Here is a 22,947-nt window from a genome sequence, read left to right on the forward strand (position 1 = left end):
ATGCAAAGTTACTCTTTGTCTAAAATGTATTCTATGGAGATTGTTATGCCTTGTAAGAAGTATATTATATTTTGTTTCAACAGACACAACCCGAAACAGACGTGATAATGAAGTGAATGGCCGGGATTATCATTTTATTCCTCGGCAGGCCTTTGAGGTTGATATAGCAGCTGGAAAGTTCATTGAATGGGGCGACTATGAGAAGAACCTTTACGGCACAAGCACAGATTCGGTGCGGCAGGTCATCAACTCGGGAAAGATATGCCTTCTCAGTTTGCACTCACAGGTGGGCTTCCAAAGCAGGTGGAGAATTCAACAAACAAGTAAAGCAGAGCACAGGGTTCTGTGAGCAAACTTGAAAAAAATATTTGGGTATCAGTGTGCCCAGCTGATGAACGCTGTAACAAGTGAAAAGTCACACAAAATATTAAATGTGTACATTTTATAAACAAGTTTTTTTGTAATTATTTTCCTAAAATGCGTCACTTTATTTTTTGCTTAAATTAAATCTTGCACTTAACAATATTTTAGGTGGAAAACAACCTTCCATAATTTGCTTTAACTTACACCTTTGCCTTAAAGGAAGGCTACAATCTCAATAAAAGCACATCGACTTTTGACATTTAGTGTGTGTGTGGGAAACTTACTTAAAATGAATAAAGAGATAACAATACAACAGCTGGTTTATATGGTGTAACCATTTAATTACAACCCAACACTACACCCCAAGTTTTGGTGTGAGAGACCATGCCCCCGCCAACTGCCAACACTTACACCATCCTCTTGACCCAGTCATTCTCTTTCTGTCCCAGCCTGGAGGACATGTGACCGCAGCCAGTTTCTTTCCACTTCTCAGTAGCGTGGCCTTCACATCAGTCCTTTCTCTCAGACTTGTCCCCTTTTTCCTCAGTAACAGCTCACAAATTTGGATGATATTCAAAAACCGCTAACCTAAATAAAGCAGACAGTTGAAGGAACAATTTGTTTAGTTTGGTCTTTATGCTTTGCTGAAAAGCATCATCCTTCTCTGCCAGTCTGCTCTGACTTTTTCTGTACAGTGGCTGCTCTTCCTTTGTGTGCATAAAGCCTGCCATTTTGATCCAAAGTTGGAAAGACCAGGGGCCTCATGCATAACACCATGCGTAGAATTTGCACTATAATATGACATAAGCACAAAAGCTGAAATGTGCTTACACACAGAAAAATCCAGATGCAGGAATCTGTGTGTTCGCCAACTTCCGCGTTCTTCCGCTACATAAATTCCGCTCAGTGTGGAAATAAACGCACGTGTACGCGCTTGCTGTCCCGCCCCAACTCCTCCCAGAATTACGCCTCTTTGAATATGCAAATCAATATAAATAGCTCTTAAGCCCAGCGTTCTGTGAAAAGGCAATGGCAAAAGTACGAGAAACAATTGAAGAAATTCAGCAAATACCAAATGGAGGCAAAGAAAAATGTACTATTTGTTGGTTTAAACAGTTATATAAGCAACAAAAGGAAGTTGATCGAGTGACATAGCGTGTCGGAGAAACTCGAAAGCTCAAGTTCACAAAGTCGCACAGTGCCTGAAATAAAAAAGAAGATGTCACATATCAAAGTCGGCGTGAAAAGGCAACTCGTAGCCCACCTTCTGAGTGTCATATGAAAGCTTATTAGGGTACAGTGGAAAAAAAAAAAGGCACACAGTGTGAAAAAAGCACAAAATATCAACTTTAATCTCAAAATTTCCACTTTAATCACGTAGTTTATTTTGTCATTAAAATAGAACATCATAAACTTCATCTTAAAATTGTTTAATTTACTAGTTTCTCAAATTCCATCGTAACTAAAGTAGCACATTAAATGCTTTGTTGTGTATTTGATCTTTATATGTGCTCTATGTGCCTGAATCACTATGTGCTCTTCCTCCGACAGGACACAGAATCCATTACGTTCGTAATATTACAGCTCTCGGAGTAATTCAAATACTGAGAAGTATACGTGATATCATTTTCATGATGGTATGAGTTAAAGCATAATATTAAACATGGGAACACGGTGGCGCAGTGATTGTTCATGTCTTACAGCAACAAGATGCTTGCTGCGCCATGCGCGACCTTCAATGAAATGCTTTATTACAGAAGTACTGTCTTTTTCAAACCTACTAACCCCCAATTCCTGTCCTTACTTTTCTTTCTCCAAATACCCAATCGCCACACAATCAGCTCTGTAATAGGCATTAAGCCATCTGTAAGCTTAGAACGCCGATTTTTCAAAACTTTTAAGGAACATCGAAATATCTTCTTAATGTTTAATTATTCTATCCATCTATCCATGTCGCGCCAGCCACAGCATGAAAACAGCGCAAGGCAGGAACAATCCGTGAACGGAGAGCCAGCTCCTTGCTAGCACTGCGGCACCATGTAGTTAAAGTTTTATCTGTATAATATAATCAACATATTTTGCTGCGTTTCATTTTAAAAATGATATCGTCATCATATGTAAATACGTGCTTTATAAAGTGGCTCAGGGTGTACAATATTATAACTATTATAAGTACAATTATCTCACGGTAACTTGCAAGTACAACCAGTTCTACAAGGAGCACTTGATGGACTGATTGAGTGCGTTTAGAGTTCTTGGGATGAAACTGTTAGTGAACCGCGAGGTCCGAACAGGAAAGGCTGTGAAGCGTTGGTCGGATGAGAGTAGTTCAAATAGTGAATGGCTGAGGCAGAGAGTGCTTGATGCTGTATACCGATAATTCTCTTTCCGATCAGCTGCTGTAGATCTGTGATTCACACTCAGATACAGTGATATAAATACTCCAAGTGGTGCAGTGCGAGTAATATGGAAAAAGATGATCCGCTGTGGCAACCCCTAACAGGAGCAGCTGAAAGAAGAAGGTGCAATGACAGTAACAACGCTAAAGCAGTTATGGTATTTAGAATAGTTTGACCATTCCATGGACCATTATATTGTTACAGGTTAATTACAATCAGATGCATTAAATTTATGAACAATATGTGGTTAATTTCAGTGTATTTCTTAGATCCACATCCACGACGGCGGCTTTATCAAAGGGTAACCACACAGGAACAGTAGCACTGCTTTGACGCTGGGTGCCGCCAGTCTGCAAAACCGAGCGGAGAACTTGCGTACGACAGGGTATGAGGTACCGTGGAAAAGTGCGTGGCTTTACGCCAAGTGTAGGTTTTATACATCGCGATTTGAACGTGGAAACATTCTTACGCAACATTTCTGTGCGTACACACTGTTTATACATGAGGCCCCAGGTCTTCTGCTATGAATCGGAAACCTCTCTACATCAATAACCAAACTATTGTGCACATGACATGTACTCACTGTAGACGGTGTGACCAGTACTCACTCTGGGGATGGAGTTGAAGTTACAGCATGAAGGCAGCCACAGATTAAATATTTTGTTGCATGTAACTGTATTCATGTATGTGGTGAGGGTTTCTCATGAGGCTTGCTGGGGTTATGTCTTCCTTATAAATGAGTAGGTGTTAATATGTCTGTGCTTTTCCTCTCTGCCAGTTGGAATTCAAAAGACTTCTGCTGCAAAGACTTGTTCAGGTGTTCTGGGGTGTCAACCATTATATAGGAGTCACCTAGAATTCAAACTTTATAGAACATTTACAAAGCATCTCAGGCATTGTTAGACAAATCATCTAGAAGTGTAATGAGTACATTTGAAGTAATACTTTGTGTCTGGAGATGACCACAGAGGTTCTTTTCTTTTCTCTCCTACAGTCCCTAAAAGTTCTCCGCTGCCCAGACCTCAAACCATATATAATCTTCATCGCACCCCCTTCACAAGAAAGACTACGAGCTCTACTGGCGAAAGAGGGGAAGAATCCAAAGGTAGGACTGGTCTTCCAGATGTTTTGCAAGTCAACTTAGGCAGCTAAGCAAGTGAGAACAGTCAAAGTGCAGTTTCAGATCCCGCTGGTGTCTTCATGTGTGAACCTGAATTCTTAACGCTAAGTGTAAAAAGCAGTTTGGGGTGGTCTTTACTCTAGAAATCTACAGCCCATAAAAGGTTAGGCCTCCTACATCTCATCAGTTCCTACTTTGAGGTCCTTCACAGCTTTCACACACCAATATATTTATACACATTTTTAAATTAATACATTTAAACACAATCATTCAATCAGACTCTGAATGCCAGACTGTGGAAAAGTTGTGTCAGTTGGAAAACAGCCATTAGGAGACCCACAGTCCTTGGCTAGAGTTGGCCACCTGCCTGCCAAGCCTGTGCCTAGGTGGGCATAGTTTGTGAATGAGTGGGACATTAACCAGTACACTCTGACTGGACTGTAAGCCACATTGACATTTCAAAACATACATCTGAAACACCGAGGCATTTTAGGGATTGTGTTTGGAAGTTTATTTCAGAAGGGCATTTTTTGAACAAATGTAAAAGTATTTGTGCATATCCCATTTCAATATTAAAAGCTTTAAAAATTGGATAAAGAATTGGAACACACGGTACTAGTTTATTTTTTTGTTAGATGTTTTTTGCCTGCCCAATTCTTAAGCTCCAAGGAATTCCAAGTGATTGCAAGGAAAAGAATGTGAAGAGTGCAGGCAACTCATTTAAATACGGAGGACAGTACCAAGTGCTGCTGACTCAAGTGCCCTTTTCAGAGCTGGCCTTGTTTTTCAGTGGGCCACCCTGCTGCTTCTGAGTGCTAATTCTGCCTGCTTTTCCTGAAACCCACAAAACAAAATTCCTGAGCCAATGAATCAACACAGATTCAACTTGAAAGATCTGCTCAAGAGCATCAGACGAAATCATAGAATTACTTTGTGATATTTGCAATTTAAAGGTGGTTTGCTCATCATTTGCAATTGATAAATACAGAAATTGGTCCTCGTTGGCAAACAGAACACCAATTATAAATACCTGTACAAGATGTGAGACACTGAGCTACAGGGAGCGACCTCTGAAAAGGATTTAGGGGTTTATATTGAAAAAACATTTTCATCACCTAAGCAATACACAGAACCAATTTAAAAAAGCAGGTAAAACGTAACGTTATATCCTAAAAAAATGATATCAGAAAACATTATACTTGGATTATATAACATGCTAGTCAGGCCACAACTGGAGTATTCTGTGCAGTTGTGGTCACCACACTACAAGAAAGACAAAGCAGCACTGGAAGCTGAGCAGAGGAAAGCAACCAAGTGAATCAAGGGACTTAAGGATATGTGACAGAATAAGAGAATTAAACCTGTTTACTTTTCACAGAGGAGACTATGTGGGGACCTCCTCCAGGTCTTCAAAGTCCTCAAAGGCATTGCCAGAGTAGACCCAACGGAATTCTGGTTGAGGGCACCAGTGGAAATTACGGGGAAGTCCATTTAGGACTCAAGCCTGGAGGACCTCTTTTACACAAAGAGTTTTGAGACACTGGGAATAGAAACCTTGATGAACTTTAAGGAGTGTCTGGATGACATTTTGGGACAGCTTAGCTGTTTGCTAAACTGATGAGCTTGATGCATTGAACGGTCTCCTTTCGTTTGTCAAGTTTCAAATGAAACCACTAGTTGCTCAGCATTTCTTTTTATATAGTTTTCCTGTTGAAATAAATCTTAGACTGCTTTTTGTAGAGTGTAGCACACTTTGTCAAGGTGAACATTCATACAAAATAACATGAAGGATCGAACCCACTTGCCTGGCCACAATACCTACCAGCAAATGAGTAAGTGATACCCATCATGTCCGCCCATAAAGGTGTAATATGAAACCCTGTGGTGACTGATCAACCCACCTCTAGATGTGGTGTGCTTCAGTTCCATTTGTGTACTTTAGAGACTGACATGTGACCTCTCTTTTTTTTTTTTTTAATCTTTTATCGAATTCATTTAAAGCATGTAACATTCCATACAGTCAAGTCAAATTTAACAAAACTAAATTCAATTCAACCCCCACCCATGAGAAAGAGAGAAAGGCTAACAGCCAGAGTAAAATTTTTGAGAGTAGTAAAGAGGGAAAGGAGTCTTTCTCCCCAATATAAGTGCTTATTCTAAAATATTATTGATTAGATCCTGCCAGGTTTTAAAAACATTTTGAAAAGTTTTTTCCAATTTCAAACAGTATATAACATCAGTTACCTCACTGACTTAACAGAAGTGAGTTAGGATTCTTCCAGTTGAACAAGATAAGTCTGTGAGCTAATAGTGAAATAAAGGCCGTTTCAGTTTGTTTGTCCTTCTCCACTTTACGTCCATTTGGGAGTCCACCAAACACAGCTGTTAATGGGTTAGGAGGGATTGTGACACCAAGGCAGTCTGATAGGCATTTAAAAATTTTGGTCCAGAATGATGTTAATTTGGCGCAGGCCCAAAACATGTGACCCAGTGAGGCTAGAACTTGATTGCAACATTCGCAGGTTGGATCTTGCCCTGGAAACATTTTGGACAATTTTAAATAAGATAGATATGCTCAATAAAAAATTTTAAGTTGAAAAATTGAATGCTTTGCGCATATGGAGCTTGACTAAATTCTGTGCATTGCTGCCTTCCACTCCGTTTCTGAGATGTTGAGTAAGAGATCCTTTTCCCGTGGTGTTCTGGGATCTTTGAAAGGGAGGGACTTTAAAATGGTTTTATATATTATAGAAATGCTGTCTGAGTCCTCGAGACTGATTAATATCTCTTCTGGAGTAGAAATAGGTGGGGGGTGAGGAAAACTGGGCAGATTTCATTTAGTAAAGTTTCTAAGTTGGAGATAGTAGAAAAATTGTGTTGACGGGAGACTAAATTTAGAGTGTAATTGTTCATAGGATGCAAAGACATTATTTATATACAAATCTCTAAATGATTTGATCCCATATGTTTTCTAAACATTAACTGTGCAAGTTTGAGAGGGTAGAAAAAGGTGGTTATCATGTAGAGGTGCCACAGGTAATATATTCTCTAACTTGAAGTGCTTTCTGCATTGATTCCTTATTCTGAGTGAATGAAGGACAATTGGGTTGTTAGTATATTGACGATACCTTGTATTTACTGGTGTACAAAGCAAGGAATATAAAGAGGTACTGCAGGATTGACCTCTACATTTAAGCATGTTTGTATTGTATGAGACGGCAGCCTGATGTATTTTTAACCTGTTAACTTTTTCAGCCTGAGGAACTGCGAGAAATCATTGAAAAAGCAAGAGAAATGGAACAGAATCACGGGCACTATTTTGATGCGGCAATTGTGAATGCCGACCAAGACAAGGCCTATCAGGAACTCCTGCGACTGATTAACAAGCTGGACACCGAGCCCCAGTGGGTTCCTTCTTCCTGGCTACGCTAGACTGCCCCTGCGCAGGCACATCTAGAACAGAGCTGCAGACCACTGGAGATGGCACCAACAAAGTGGATTGTGCAAGAATGTTTAGAGTGCGTTTTGAGGATATGTGGTAATGTAGGAGACTGAAGACTGGCCTTTTCCTGTTTTCCCTCCATTATTGCCATTTACTTGGGACATTTCCACTGGTCCAGTAAAAGAAAACACAGACTGAAAAGTGGATCATTAATAAAAACATCTATCTATTTCTATTTGTATTTTATATATACATGAGACAGAGATAGATATATAAATATTTTTTTTAATTTGTTGAGGATTTGGTAAGTAAAGCAGTGAATGGAAATTATCCAGCCATGGAAATATGTTGTATATGCTACTCATACACATTCCACTTCATATCAGCACTTGACAGCAAGAATAAAAAAGAGAGACTTGCTACTGTAAGTATTTATAATGTAAATATTGATTAAAAGAAGGAAACTGTAACTAGTAGTTTAAAAGCCTGAATTCTACTGCATTACTACACCATAATAAGTGGGTCTAGCCATCTACCTTATGTAGAGTGTGTGTGTGTGTGTGTGTTTGTATATGAACACACACATACACACACACACAGAGGACTTGACATTTTTAGCAGTGGTATTTTTATACAGGCAGATGATTTCTTTGTAGCAAACTGACCACACTGGCCACGGTCCCTGTGGGGGGCTGTTCGTTTTTTTGTAGTGATAATTGAATGACTTAGATTTTTTAAAACTATCTATTTTTTTGAAAAATAGTAAATTGTGTAAAATTGCAGCTAGGTTTTTCTAGATTTTTTTTCTTTGTTTTAGAAGAGCAAGTTTGTGATGCTCATGTCCCAGATGTTGATAATTGTATACCTGGAGTAGAAGAAAGGCAGACACAGGGATATGTGGCATGAGGTTGTTTAACAAGATAATGTTCAACAAACTTGAAGTAGAACAACATTGAATGTAATTATTGTATAAAATGACCTTGTTTTAAAATCTCATTTTGTCCATCACTGAATAAGACAGATTAAAAAAAAGAAACCTTTTTGAGACTTGTTTCCCCTGTGGTGTTGTGGGCTTGGTGGCCTCCTGGCATGATTGGTGGCAGAGCAGCAAAACTGACGAGACACCGTGAATTTCTGACTGGTATGTTATTATTTAATTATATCAGAATCTGAAGCTTTATGAAGATGAATGACAAATTGATAGGTGAACATCTTTAGTCATAAAGAGCTGGTGGACTCACTGGGACTACATCAGGGGTCTGTTTATTTAACTGCAGGGTGAGACTTTTTTTTTTTTTACTCCATATCACATGTAAATGCTGTGCCTTATGCAGACCATTGAAGTTGCAGAAGAAGTTTGAGCCTTCTGTTTTAGAGCACCCGCTGCTGCGTGCTTCTGTGCAACACTGTCATCTGGGCCTCGGCCTGAACTAAAACTATGCCATTTATGAAAATTGACATTGGTAGATGAGGGCAATCATGCTCATTTGTCAAAATTATCAATAGAAAGGCCAATAGAAAGGCCTGAAATATTAAAAAGATTAGAAGAATTTTTGGTGATCATAAAGATTAAGCTATAAATTCCAGGCATGCACTGAATACAGCCAGAATGCATCTCCAGCACTACCTTGCAGTCACACATAGAGCTAAGGGAGTCCTGTCTAACTGGAACAGCCATAAAAACTGGCACTTGGCTCTTGTCTAGGAGCTGGCAGGCCCAGGAGACGCTGCACACACTTGTCACGTAGGACCTGAATGCACCCTGTGACCCTCACTCTCCATGTCATCACTGTGGGCAGCGAGGACCTGCCAAGTGGGCAGCAGACCTCTTCTGAAGTTGTACAAGTAGCTGCGAACAGTCCAGATGGTCTTTTTCTTCTTAGTTTCGGAGGAGACGGCCTGAAATGTTCATTCCTCCAACCACAATACACGTTTCCACTGTATGCCAGTCCAGCCCAGAGAAGTCGATGGCCATTCTGGACACTGCTAACATACTGCTTCTTATTTGCACAGTACAGTTATGACTGGCACTTGTGGATGTCACAGCGTCATTGTGTTATGTGACACAGCGGAGCCCTTCAGCTTCACACACTCACATTCCGTTCAGCTTCATTTCATTTTAATTAAACTACGTGCTGTTGAGGGTGAAAGGCCCCTCTGATTTCTCTTTCACAAACCTGGGTGTTGAACTTTTGAATTGGTTTTTCTTACACATTTGTGGGGAAAATTGGTGATGAAGCTTTAATAACAAAGCGTGATAGCAATCATCTATTGAACATGAGCCCTTTCTGAATGAATGAATGAATTTATTTATTTACAAACTAGCTGATTACCCAGTGGCTTCGCTCACTGAGTGCAAGTGAAAAAAATAAAATGTAGTATTTATAAAATAAGTTTGTTAATTGACAATTTTATTTTTCAACAAATTAAGAGCACTTACAATAACATAGAAATCAAAATAAACAACATTATTAACAGCATTATCATACGAGAATATGAAGTAATATATAAGAAACACATTGTATATAAATATAAATTATTAAACAGTAAATTCTTCTTCTATAATACGCTATCCTGGCTGTTCGTTTGTCTGTCCAGGATTTTAAATCACCTGTAGCTCGCAAACCGTTTCACCTATTGACTTGAAATTTGGTACACATATACTACGTGACGTCTACTATCCGCTTTCGGGGTGATGATTTTATTACTCTTTTTATGTTTATTTTATTTTATTGTAGAATCAACTCTCAGCAGCAGGTCGGAGGATGCGTACGGCGCCGTTCTCATTCCCTACCACCTTCACTAATCTTTCTTGAGGCAGATTGAAGAATTAAGTGCCAGATTAAGTGAAAGGTTAAAGAAAACGTACTAAGTAATTGCAACACAAAAACTAACTTAATCAGTTTTAACGCGAAAAGATGCCGACGAAAGAGAAGCAGCGGGCCATTAGGGTGGAGTAAAGAGGAGCTGCTCAGGAAGCAGCAAGCACATCAACCTCTGAGCAAATGAATGCTAAACGTACAGAGAAAGAAAGTGAATACTGTGAATGCTCATGTCAGGTGTATTCACTGCACGTTATCGTGCAGTGCGCTGTCACTGGTATTTTGATAAAATAATTTGAACAACATATAAGAAGCGTATAAATTATTAAACAGTAATACATTAACATTTAAGAAGTAAAGATACATTGAGTACTACTGCAGTGCTTTCGGGTAAACTACATTTTTTGTTTGCTCATTACGTGCATAAATGTATAAATTGTTTGGTGTACCTACCCGAGAACACATGACATATAACTGACCGTGGGAACATGCGTTGAGTTCATCTGCTGGTGTCCCTCGTGGACTAACTGGTAATGTTTGACGAAAATCTCCTGCGAGTAAAACGTCAGTGCCTCACATTATTTTGGTAGGATCTCTGAGATCTTGCATTGTTCGGTTCAAGGCTTCATAAGCTCTTTTATGTGCCATGGTGCACTCATCCCAAACTATTATCTTTGAATGTTGCAAGACTTTTGCCTTTCCAGAGCCCTTGCGTATGTTACAAATTGGATTTTCGTCGTGAATGAGGTTTAATGGTAATTGCAATGCTGAATGCGCTGTACAGCCTCAATCTAATAATGTAGAAGCGATTCCCCATGACACTATAGCCAGAGATATGTCACCATTTGCTCTCTCGGCAATAATCTTGTTTATTAAGAATGTTTTTCCTGTTCCTCTGTGGTCATACGTAATTTCCGTTTCAAACGCGAAAATAATGTTATATATATATATATATATATATATATATATATATATATATATAGATGTCATAATTCCAGATCAAACGTGAGCACAAGGAGAACACGGGAACAGGTTAAAGTGAACTACAAGGAAGGATAGATAGATAGATAGATAGATAGATAGATAGATAGATAGATAGATAGATAGATAGATAGATAGATAGATAGATAGATAGATAGATAGATAGATAGATACTTTATTAATCCCAAGGGGAAATTCAAAACTTCAAATTGCTAAATATTGGTATACTGTATAACTATTTAAAGAATTGTTGACATAAAGAATCATATATAATGTAAAGAACATTAATTTTAAAGCTAATAAGAAGGCAGACAAGCAAAAAACAGGTGGAGGTCCACGTGGTCCAGACCTAACCCCTGCAGAAGAGTTGGCTCTCCAGCAAAATGCCCATCGCCCTGTTTCTGAGGGCATTCCACAGAGAAGCTCCTCCCCAGAACCAGTGGCAGGATGCAGTGGTCACTTCATTTCAGGTAGAGGATGGTCATTGCATATATTTGTCCTCAATGTGTGCCATAGGTATGTTCCATATAGCCCTCTTTTTTTGTTGGGTCAGTTGCAGGGAATGTCATATCCCTTGAACCTGTGTCTGACCAACGAGATATTGACGAAGGTCAAATATCTGATGAAGACACTGTGTCTGATTATTCATCAGGAGGAGAGGTACATTTTCCAAATCAAACTCCACTCTGATCAGTCCCATGTGCCCCAATCACATTTGGAAATCCTGGTAATGAGAATGTTAGGCTGATTGTGAGATTCTTTATGGAACTGTGGGTGTTTTTACCTGTGTATTACCTACCTGCAATGGCATGAAACACCTCTTTTATTGTCTTCACACGCAGGTGTCCAGGAAACACAATGAAAACCCGAAGGAAATATTTCAAAGCCAAACAGACTTTATAAATTGCCTGGCAAACTGCACTTTTAGATAGATTTTCCGCATCGCCTACAATATATAAAAAAAGTTCCGCTTGTAAAAAACCTCAAAGCAATGCATACTTGTCTGTGTGGTTGTGAGAGCCGGACTTCGCCGAGTTTGACTTCGAATTTAAGGTCCTAATAAATTTTTGAGGTACAATATTCCCCCTCAGCTAATGCGGTATCTTTCGAAAAAATTTCCTCCAGGAGCAATAAAGGATCTTGCCGATCGTGCAAAACCCTCTCTATATGAAATTCTCTTCTTATAATTTGCATACCGATATCAATTGGTCGCTCATTCATGAACGGAGAAGTCATGACTGGATGAATTCCACACACGGACACTGATTAAGTGTGTGAGCTAATCCTTGTTTACATCTGCTCCGAGCAAGTTTGAGGATTTGGATGTGTTGCTATGACAACACATCCAGCAAGAGCTTCGAAAACCCGACAGATCCAGGATCAGGCCAAATTGTCAACAATTACATCCGGCTAAACGAGTAATCCATGTACGAAAAATACCCCCCAATTTGCCATCAACTTCCGCTTCTACTCAGATGTAAACACGGCCATGAGGCTCACCGACCTAAACACGAGCAGCCAAAAGCTGAGAATTAACCAATCATGTGAGCCCTGGGTGTGCGCGCTCAAGCACCCTGTCAATGAACAGATAATAGGTGTCGGGGGATGGACTTTCAAACACCCCCACCCTCGACTAACTGAAGGAGCCAATCGTATGAGCCATGGGCATCATCCTTCACGCACACACACACACACTCAGGACGAGCTTAAAATATTTGCTGTGTGAAGGATTACCGGCTTTCTACTCCGGCCCTCACCCCCAGGCCGCCAGGAGGAGCTCTCCCGACAGCATGAACGTGCCCTGAATTCCAGCAGGGCATCATGGACTCTGTAGTTTATATGCACAGCCCTGCTGGATACCATGGGGGCCTCCAGGAGTCGCTGTAGGGAGGTTGTCGGACTCTTATGTGCCCTATAACCCGGAGGTGCGTCATGATCACATGACAGGAAGAAACGACGTGCCTCCGGGGTGAAGAAGAGTTTTTATATGACCCGGAAGTGTTCCTAGTCATGTGGACAGAGAGGACGAAACACTTCCGGATCAGGACTATAAAAGGACTATGGGAAATCCCAGATGGCGAGCTGAGCTGGGTGGAAGGGTGGCAACGCGTCTGGGAGTGTGGAGGATTGATTATTGTGTATTGTTGATTATTGAGTATTGTGGAGAGGAGGGTGCTTTGTGCACAATTATTATTATTAATAAATCATTATTTGGACTTTTACCTGGTGTCTGACGTCTAGTCTGAGGGTTCAAGGGGTCACGGAGACCTCAAACTATCACAGCTGGTATTTATTAGCATGGGCGATGAGGTTTGGCTACAGCGGTTTCACCTCTTTACAAAAGCGTTGTATTTTTCCTTACAAAGAACACACATAGAAAGTGCAACTATGTTAGCGTTAACTGAGTTTTCAAAAATGTCACCCCACGTCTTCTTGCTTCTAATAAAGCTTCCACTTTTTAAAAATACATAACAGCTGTTTCTCGCCTTTGTGTTTTTTAAACATCTTTTAGAATATTTACCCACATACCTGGGACTCGAAGGTTATCTGTGAAAAGGCGAACTGGAAACTTCTACTCCAATCCGAGGAGCTCATCTTGAAATTGTCGCAGGCCCTTTATGAATAAACTGTCCCATTGACCAAGTCTCCTGCTAGCGAGAAGGTACCCGCCGAAAGGAGTATGGGCCCGACGTCTAGTGATCGAGCTGTCATAGTTTTGTTAGAAAACGCATGTAAATCACTAACCATGAGAACAATGTTTAGCTATTCAATGTTATCTGAATATTATAATATATCGAGAAATGCAAGCGATGATTAAAATGCTATGAAAACGAGGAAGGTAAGACGTTGCATGGCTGGTTTGCTCAACAGGATGCAATTTCAAGTTTGATCGCACACTTAAACCGTCATATTAACAAGAGGGGATATTTAGTGCCCCTCCTCGAACCGCCACCTTACCGTGGTGGAGGGGTTTGCGCGTCCCAGTGATCTTAGGAGCTCTGTTGTCCGGGGCTTTATGCCCCTGGTAGGGCCACCCAAGGCATACTGGTCCTAGGTGAGGGATGAGACAAAGAGCGGTTATACAAACCTCCTATGACGAATAAAAAATTTGGACTGCGTTTTCCCTCGCCTGGACGCGGGTCACCGGGGCCCCCCTCTGGAGCCAGGCCTGGAGATGGGGCTCGATGGCGAGTGCTTGGTGGCCGGGCTTGCACCCATGGGGCTCGGCCGGGCACAGCCCGAAGAGGCAACGTGGGTCCCCCTTCCCATGGGCTCACCACCTATGGGAGGGGCCAAGGAGGTCAGGTGCAGTGTGAGTTGGGTGGTGGCCGAAGGCGGGGACCTTGGCGGTCCGATCCTCGGCTACAGAAGCTGGCTCTTGGGACGTGGAATGTCACCTCTCTGAAGGGGAAGGAGCCTGAGCTTGTGCGCGAGGTCGAGAGGTTCCGGCTAGATATGGTCGGGCTCATCTCGACGCACAGTTTGGACTCTGGAACCAATCTCCTTGAGAGGGGCTGGACTCTGTACCACTCTGGAGTTGCCCCCGGTGAGAGGCACCGAGCGGGTGTGGGTATACTTATTGCCCCCCGACTTGGAGCCTGTACATTGGGGTTTACCCCAGTAGACGAGAGGGTAGCCTCCCTTCGCCTTCGGGTGGGGGGACGGGTCCTAACTGTTGTTTGTGCGTATGCACCGAACAGCAGTTCGGAGTACCCACCCTTTTTGGAGTCCCTGGAGGGGGTGCTAGAGGGCATACCTTCTGGGGACTCCCTCGTACTGCTGGGAGACTTCAGTGCTCACGTGGGCAATGACAGTGAGACCTGGAAGGGCGTGATTGGGAGGAATGGCCCCCCCGATCTGAACCCGAGTGGTGTTTTGTTATTGGACTTCTGTGCCCGTCACGGATTGTCCATAACAAACACCATGTTCAAGCATAGGGGTGTTCATATGTGCACTTGGCACCAGGACACCCTAGGCCTCAGTTCGATGATCGACTTTGTGGTCGTGTTGTCGGACTTGCGGCCACATGTCTGGACACTCGGGTGAAGAGAGGGGCGGAGCTGTCAACTGATCACCACCTGGTGGTGAGTTGGCTTCGATGGTGGGGGAGGATGCCGGTCAGGCCTGGTAGGCCCAAACATGTTGTGAGGGTCTGCTGGGAACTTCTGGCAGAGCCCCCTGTCAGAAGTTGCTTCAACTCTCACCTCCGGCAGAACTTTGACCATGTCCCGAGGGAGGTGGGGGACATTGAGTCCGAATGGGCCATGTTCCGTGCCTCTATTGTTGAGGCAGCTGACCGGAGTTGTGGCCGTAAGGTGGTCGGTGCATGTCGTGGTGGCAATCCTCGAACCCGTTGGTGGACACCGGCAGTGAGGGATGCCGTCAAGCTGAAGAAGGAGTCCTACCGGTCCCTTTTGTCCTGTGGGACTCTGGAGGCAGCTGATAGGTACCGGCAGGCCAAGCAGAATGCGGCTTCGGTGGTTGCTGAGGCAAAAACTCGGGCGTGGGAGGAGTTTGGGGAGGCCATGGAGAACAACTTTCGGACGGCTTCGAGGAGATTCTGGTCCACCATCCGGCGTCTCAGGAGGGGGAAGCAGTGCAGTGTCAACACTGTATATGGTGGGGATGGTGCACTGCTGACCTCGACTCGGGACGTTGTGGATCGGTGGGGGGAGTACTTCGAAGACCTCCTCAATCCCAATAACATGCCTTCCAATGAGGAAGCAGAGCCTGGGGACTCGGAGGTGGGCTCCCCCATCTCTGGGACTGAGGTCACCGAGGTGGTCAAAAAACTCCTTGGTGGCAGGGCCCCGGGGGTGGATGAGATATGCCCGGAGTTCCTCAAGGCTCTGGATGTTGTAGGGCTGTCTTGGTTGACACGTCTCTACAACATCGCATGGACATCAGGGACAGTGCCTCTGGATTGGCAGACCGGGGTGGTGGTCCCCCTCTTTAAGAAGGGGGACCGGAGGGTGTGTTCCAACTACAGAGGGATCACACTCCTCAGCCTCCCTGGAAAAGTCTATTCGGGGGTCCTGGAGAGGAGGGTCCGTCAGATAGTCGAACCTCGGATTCAGGAGGAACAGTGTGGTTTTCGTCCTGGTCGCGGAACAGTGGACCAGCTCTACACCATTAGCAGGGTCCTGGAGGGTGCATGGGAGTTCGCCCAACCAGTCTACATGTGTTTTGTGGACTTGGAAAAGGCGTTCAACCGTGTCCCTCGGGGAATCCTGTGGGAGGTGCTTCGGGAGTATGGGGTACCGGCCCCCCTGATAAGGGCTGTTCAGTCCCTGTACAACCGGTGTCAGAGCTTGGTCCGCATTGCCGGCAGTAAGTCGAACCCGTTTCCAGTGAGAGTTGGACTCTGCCAGGGCTGCCCTTTGTCACCGATTCTGTTCATAACTTTTATGGACAGAATTTCTAGGCGCAGCCAGGGTGTTGAGGGGGTCCGGTTTGGTGGACTCAGGATTGGGTCACTGCTTTTTGCAGATGATGTTGTCCTGTTTGCTTCATCAGGCCGTGATCTTCAGCTCTCTCTGGATCGGTTCGCAGCTGAGTGTGAAGTGGCTGGGATGGGAATCAGCACTTCCAAATCCGAGACCATGATCCTCAGCCGGAAAAGGGTGGAGTGCCCTCTCAGGGTTGGGAGCGAGATCCTGCCCCAAGTGGAGGAGTTCAAGTATCTCGGGGTCTTGTTCACGAGTGAGGGAAGAATGGAGCGTGAGATCAACAGGCGGATCGGTGCGGCGTCCGCAGTGATGCGGGCTCTGCATCGATCTGTCGTGGTGAAAAAGGAGCTGAGCCGCAAGGCAAAGCTCTCAATTTACCGGTCGATCTATGTTCCTACCCTCACCTATGGTCATGAACTATGGGTAGTGACCGAAAGAATGAGATCGTGAATACAAGCGACCAAAATGAGTTTCCTCCGCAGGGTGTCTGAGCTTTCCCTTAAAGATAGGGTGAGAAGCTCAGTCATCCGTGAGGGGCTCAGAGTAGAGCCGCTGCTCCTCCGCATCGAGAGGAGTCAGATGAGGTGGCTCGGGCATCTGATCAGGATGCCTCCTGGACGCCTCCCTGGTCCTGGTGAGGTGTTCTGGGCACGTCCAACTGGGAGGAAGCCCCGGGGAAGACCCAGGACACGCTGGAGGGACTATGTCTCTCGACTGGCCTGGGAACGCCTCGGGATTCTCCCGGAAGAGCTAGAAGAAGTGGCCGGGGAGAGGGAAGTCTGGGCATCTCTGCTCAAGCTGCTGCCCCCGCGACCCGACCTCGGATAAGCGGAAGAGGATGGATGGATGGATATTTAGTGTGAAGAAGGCCAAGGCCAAAGAAACACTCCATGGAATCTGGAGTGATGGGTGTCCCTTTGGAGGTCTAATGGGCGCATGAGGTTGTGCCAATTTATTTTCATACCAGCAGCTGCCGGGTAAGTCATTTTTAATCCTTGGTCCTTTTGTCTGCTGGTCTGTCAGTTCCGCTGTCACTTGCCCTGAACTTCAGTGACATTGTTGAACCACCAGGTGGGACTGTGTTTAAAAACTCACTCTAGTAAAAAGTAAATGACTTGCCCCAATGTACACCCAGTCAATAGTTTGGGGCCAAAGTAGTCAGCTGTGTCCTCCTGACAAATAATTGTTGAGACTGGACCAAGACTGTGGAATTGTATAAAGAACAGACACACTCATTGAGCTTTATATATAACACTAGACATTTAGCCCGTTACAGTAACAGGCGCTAGAACAGTAGTGCATAAACATTAGTAGGAACAGTCTATATTAAATGGCAAAAGACCTTGACCTCATTCTGTTTCTTGTCTGAAGAAGATATTTAGGAAAAATTTTTTGAAATTTTTCCATAAAATGCCTGTAATTTTCTCTGACAGTAATACTGGCTGTGATGTCCGTAATATGCGTTTAATTTTCTGTCACAACAGTGAGCAATCAGCAGATTCTCCCCAGCAACTGATGTAATGTGTGGCGTGCAGCTGATAATCGTGCCTGTGGCGTCTCTCCAGCAAGTACTGTGTAGTTCCCCAGCAAGTATTTTAATCTGTGCTGGCGTGCAGCTGATTATTGTATGTGTTGCGTCTCCCCAGCAACAGATTTTATGTGTGCAAAAATAAATCCACTTTTAAAAGTCATCCTATTGTACTATCATGAAAATTCGTATATTTAGGAAAACCCCTTCAACGACTGACACTTTACCAGGCCAAGCTTCTTAATCGCAAATCTGACATCCTCAGAGTGAACACTTGCACAACAACACACACTAATCCCACCTCTGTGGGGAAGCTGGTCTCCGCATCTCGGTATCCGATTGGATTTTTCGTGCCTTATGTTTTAGGTGTTACCTCATTTACCGAAATCCAATTGGATCGGCCACGTGATATTTTATAGGTCCCGCCCTCTCCGTCTTGTGTGACGCGTCAGGTGGCCTGCTTTGAAGCATCGCACCATGCCCCGCACATGCGCACTTCAACAGAAGACACATACACGGACACTGGGTGCACACAGGGGTTTAATTAAAGAGGATAATAAATTGGCCCTCTCAAGATGGCAGGACACACATTTTCCACACAAGAGCACTTGTAGAGTATATCTGAACTCAAAAGAAAAACATCAAATAAGTAAAATCTAAATTATGGGCTGTGTAGACACAATGTGTAAAATATCCATGCAATTTCTTTCTTGTACACACCAAGCAGTTGCAGTTCCCTTTGCCTCTTGGTTAAGATCATCCAATTGTTCCCTGTAGTTCACATTGTAGCCCTGTCTGATGTGGCACCTTGTAATACGAAACTTGGGACTTCAATTTGAGGTTGTAACACAGTAGAAAAACCCTGGCTTATACTGGAGAAGAGTCCAACGAATACAACTACACTCCTGCAAAGTAATAATTTAGTGAATAGCATATGAAATGTAACTCAAATTCTACACTGGTTTGTAATCCATTCGTTGCTGCAGGTAGCACCTAAACAAATGGAGCTGGGAACATTCGTATTTACACACTTGTGTCTATTCTAGTTTTGTCTGCACTCCTTACATGTATTTGACCACCTGTGCTTTTTCACAGAATTTCATAACATTGCATTTTTCGTAGTTCTTGAGTTTCCACATTTCAGTCTAAGTCATAATAACTCCACCATTTCTGTAAAGCTTCTCAAACAATCTTAACTGTACAATTACCTTGCTGGCTTCTCTTAGTGCTTTCTTGCCGAGTTGTAGCCAGTAATGAAGAGGTCTCATTCAAGACCAGAAAGCTAGCATTTGTACGGAGTGCGTTTATGGGCTGTAATCCCAGTCAGCTCCAGCACAGCACCTGTCACCATTCTCGGGTCAGGACATGGCCCAGTGAGCTCCCGACTCTGGCTTCTCATCCCCAGCGCTCCCTGTGCTTTAGGCCACCCATAGAGATTACCACATGAACCTCAGCCCAGGGCAGTGACAATCCCAATCTTTTTACTCGGGACACTTCTTTGTAGACCTAAAGGCAATATATATCATGGAAAAAATAAAAATGAGAAAATTGGAGTAATTTGGTAAAAGTTTATTTAAACAAAAAAAAAAAAAACTAACAAATATACTTTGCTAAATGAACATTTCAGTATTCAATGCAAGAATGCACTAACTGAAATTCTTTATCACAGGTAAAATTTTGAAACCATTTGGAAAAAAAAATCCCCCAGAAAAGGAAACAGCAGGCAAAAAACAACAAGTACAGTAATCCGTCTTCCATCGCGGGGGTTGCGTTCCAGAGCCACCCGCGAAATAAGAAAATCCGCGAAGTAGAAACCATATGTTTATATGGTTATTTTTATATATTTTAAGTCCTTATAAACTCTCCCACATGGTTTATAAATATTCCCTGTACAGTTATACAGCATAAACCCTTTATATTCTCTTTGTTATTAGGTAAGATTCGTTGAAATTATGTATGTAAACACAGTTTATATACTACTCACAAACATACGTATCGTATATCATTGAGGAGTTTTATTTAATACGTAATACAGTTATTGTCATATTGTAATTGAGTAGGTAATATAAAAATACGTGAAAAATCTATAACATGTAAATGCTGTACATAAAACCAAAATGTTATTTTAAAGATACTGTAGAGCGTCTCCGATATCACATTTGTTACAGCCATTACGATAGACAGGCCACCGGCAATAAATGCCAACAATGCAAGGAAAAAATTGTATAAAATGTGTGCACAGTTACAATAAACGTACATACATGTACTAAGTACGTAGAAAAATAGTTTTGGGTACTCACCAACTTGTCAGATAACGATGACATTTACTGCACTGTCACAGCTGTTCTAAAGGAGCCTCTTCAGGCGACTGTGTAGCACCGCCGTCGTCTTCTTCCACTGAAGGCGTACTAGGCAGTGTTTTGCGTGTAAGGAACATCGTGATGGGCAGTTGCTGGTGTTGCTTTTTCATTTGTGTAAAGAGGTTCCTATACACTTCCGTGGCACCGTCAAGAGCATTTTTAAATTGCAAAGAATGAATCATTTGCGGGTCCCATTCTTCAACTGATGTCTGGAGATCTTTTGCCATTCATAGAATGGTCGCGAGACGCTCGAGAGTTAGCACAGCACCCAGGAGCTTAACCGCGTGCTCTGATTGGGTAGCTTCTCAGCCATCCGCCAATAGCGTCCCTTGTTTGAATTCAAATGGGCAAATCAACTGAGGAAGCACACGTACTGTAGACCGCAGACATCCGCGAAGCAGTGAAAAATCCGCGATATATATTCACATATGCTTACATTTAAAATCCGCGATGGAGTGAAGCCGCGAAAGACGAAGCGCGATATAGCGAGGGATCACTTTAACATCTTGGTAATTTAATAACAACACTGTCAGACTTCAGACTGTTTCAAAACCCCAATCTAAACATAAACATCTCCCAAAAACTCTTATGAGTGACCCGGCCATGCAGCTTTGATCTCCAGGAGCTTTTGCTCTTGGACTTCAGCAAGGAGACGTGATGTTTCTGAGGGGCAGTTTTTCTACTGCAAGACTTCCAGCTGTAGATCAAAGGTTTACTTGATAACTTTAAAGACAACCTTTGAATTTATCATACCAAATGAGTCTTTACAGTCAGTGATAAAACACACCAGCAGTTTTTGAATTACATTTTATAATATTTTAGCTGCAGTTTCTAATGCGTTTTCAGCCAAACAGTTATCACATTGAATTACAGGTCAGACATCAATCTGAATCACTTGGTGCAACTCACACCAATTACTCTGCTAACCTGCTTCCCATAACCCTTTTTATTAAAGTGCTTCTTTTTTTGGGGGTCTTGATAATCCGAGTATGTGGATTCTAAAGTGAGCATGTAGTGTTGACTGGATTGTCTTCATGGGGTAGCCTTTGACTGCTTACTTTTAGTCTTTTTGTCTTTAGCCTGTCCAAATAAAAACTCTTAAAAGACTGGAGTATGCCTAGAGAAGTGACAAAGTGACATTATCCTTTATTTATTGGTTATGAAGTGCATAGAGAGGGTTCATTCACAATCAGTGGCCACATACACAACCATAGGCCCTAAAATGGAGTCATGAATGCTGAAGGGAGTAGGAGACCGTGGCAAAGCTCGTCAGTGTAAATAAGGAGCAAACAAAGGGGCAGATTTTTATAATCCAGAACCAAAGATTCAAATGCAGAGAGTGAAGTATGAACTTTAAGGGAGCTCTGATTTAAAGTAACGAGCTCCTTGTGCACTTCACAACTCAGTCCTCTCTACTTCTGAGGTACATTTGTTGAATTTTTGAAATCTGTAAAAATGTTCTTTCCGGCCATGTTTGACTGGCTGCTTTTGCAGGATACACCACTATGGGACCCAACTTTCACTTTAATTTGAAATATCTCTATATATAATCTTCATTTGGATCTAGATCTTTGTTTGTCCGCGAATGAATTAGAAGAAGAAGCACTAGATGGCAGTAGAGAGACAGCTAAAACATAGGCATTGCATTAAGAATCTCCTCCAGGCTTATACTACTGAAGACTGTAGTACTCCAGTCACACCTCAAAACACAGACATTCAAACTAAACAAATTGTTGTGCTTTAAATTAACTAATCTTTATATATAATCTTCATTTGGATCTTGATCTTTGTTTGTCCGCGAATTCCACACATGTGCAGACCACCTTCCAGTTTAGTACGTTGTTGTTACTCACGGATGTCAACAATGTGCTGGAATAACGAAAGGGGTGGTGGACAGTGTTACGCTGGTTAGCTCCTGAGGCCTGGTTAGAGAATGAGATTGCCGAAGATAAAAGGTACGTGCCTACGTAACATATGAATGAAAGAAAGACAGGGGGTAAAAATGAATGACAACGTAACAGAATGTTCTGGAAATTATTATTGTTACGTTGTAGCCGGCGAGTGCTGCACCTCTCACAGTTGTACCGTGGCTTGCTCACATGTCAGTGAAGTGATCCCTATTTATGGATACCTATGTGTCCCCCTTTTATAACCATTGCTCCGTGTATATTGCCTTACTCTTTGGATTGCCACAAAGCAACCTGCGAGATTGGAGAAAGGTTGAGAAGAGACCGTGAGAGGAAACGACAGTGTCGTGAAAACGAGATGGACTGTGAACAGAGAGAAGCAGAAATGCTCCTACACCACCACATAATTACTATTTGGACAGTGATTCCGAGTAGGCCGTTCCTATCGAATCAATGTCCAAGGGTTTTCTTTTGTAATTTTGTTTCCCTTATAAAAAATCATAATGCTGTGTGACGAAGGGCCCAGTTCACGACTGGCGGCCGCGTTTAAACAGGGAGCCCTTCACAGACAACTT

General features: G+C 42.8%; 2 protein-coding genes across 2 annotated transcripts in view; one reads left to right on the top strand and one right to left on the bottom strand.

Annotated features, from left to right (window-relative positions):
• pals1a (protein associated with LIN7 1, MAGUK p55 family member a) overlaps positions 1-8,366 on the top strand; it is a 163,802-nt gene extending 155,436 nt beyond the window's left edge. The window contains exons 12-14 of the mRNA XM_028821461.2: positions 84-286; positions 3,757-3,867; positions 7,138-8,366. Coding sequence (XP_028677294.1) covers positions 84-286; positions 3,757-3,867; positions 7,138-7,314 — 491 coding nt within the window. The 3' untranslated portion in view covers positions 7,315-8,366. The remainder of the gene's footprint in view (positions 1-83; positions 287-3,756; positions 3,868-7,137) is intronic.
• si:ch211-10a23.2 (Galectin-related protein A-like) overlaps positions 1-22,947 on the bottom strand; it is a 493,745-nt gene that overhangs the window by 240,995 nt on the left and 229,803 nt on the right. The gene's annotated exons all lie outside the window — the stretch shown is intronic.

The sequence above is a fragment of the Erpetoichthys calabaricus genome, chromosome 16, assembly GCF_900747795.2.
Source record: "Erpetoichthys calabaricus chromosome 16, fErpCal1.3, whole genome shotgun sequence".
NCBI classification, from domain to species: domain Eukaryota; kingdom Metazoa; phylum Chordata; class Cladistia; order Polypteriformes; family Polypteridae; genus Erpetoichthys; species Erpetoichthys calabaricus.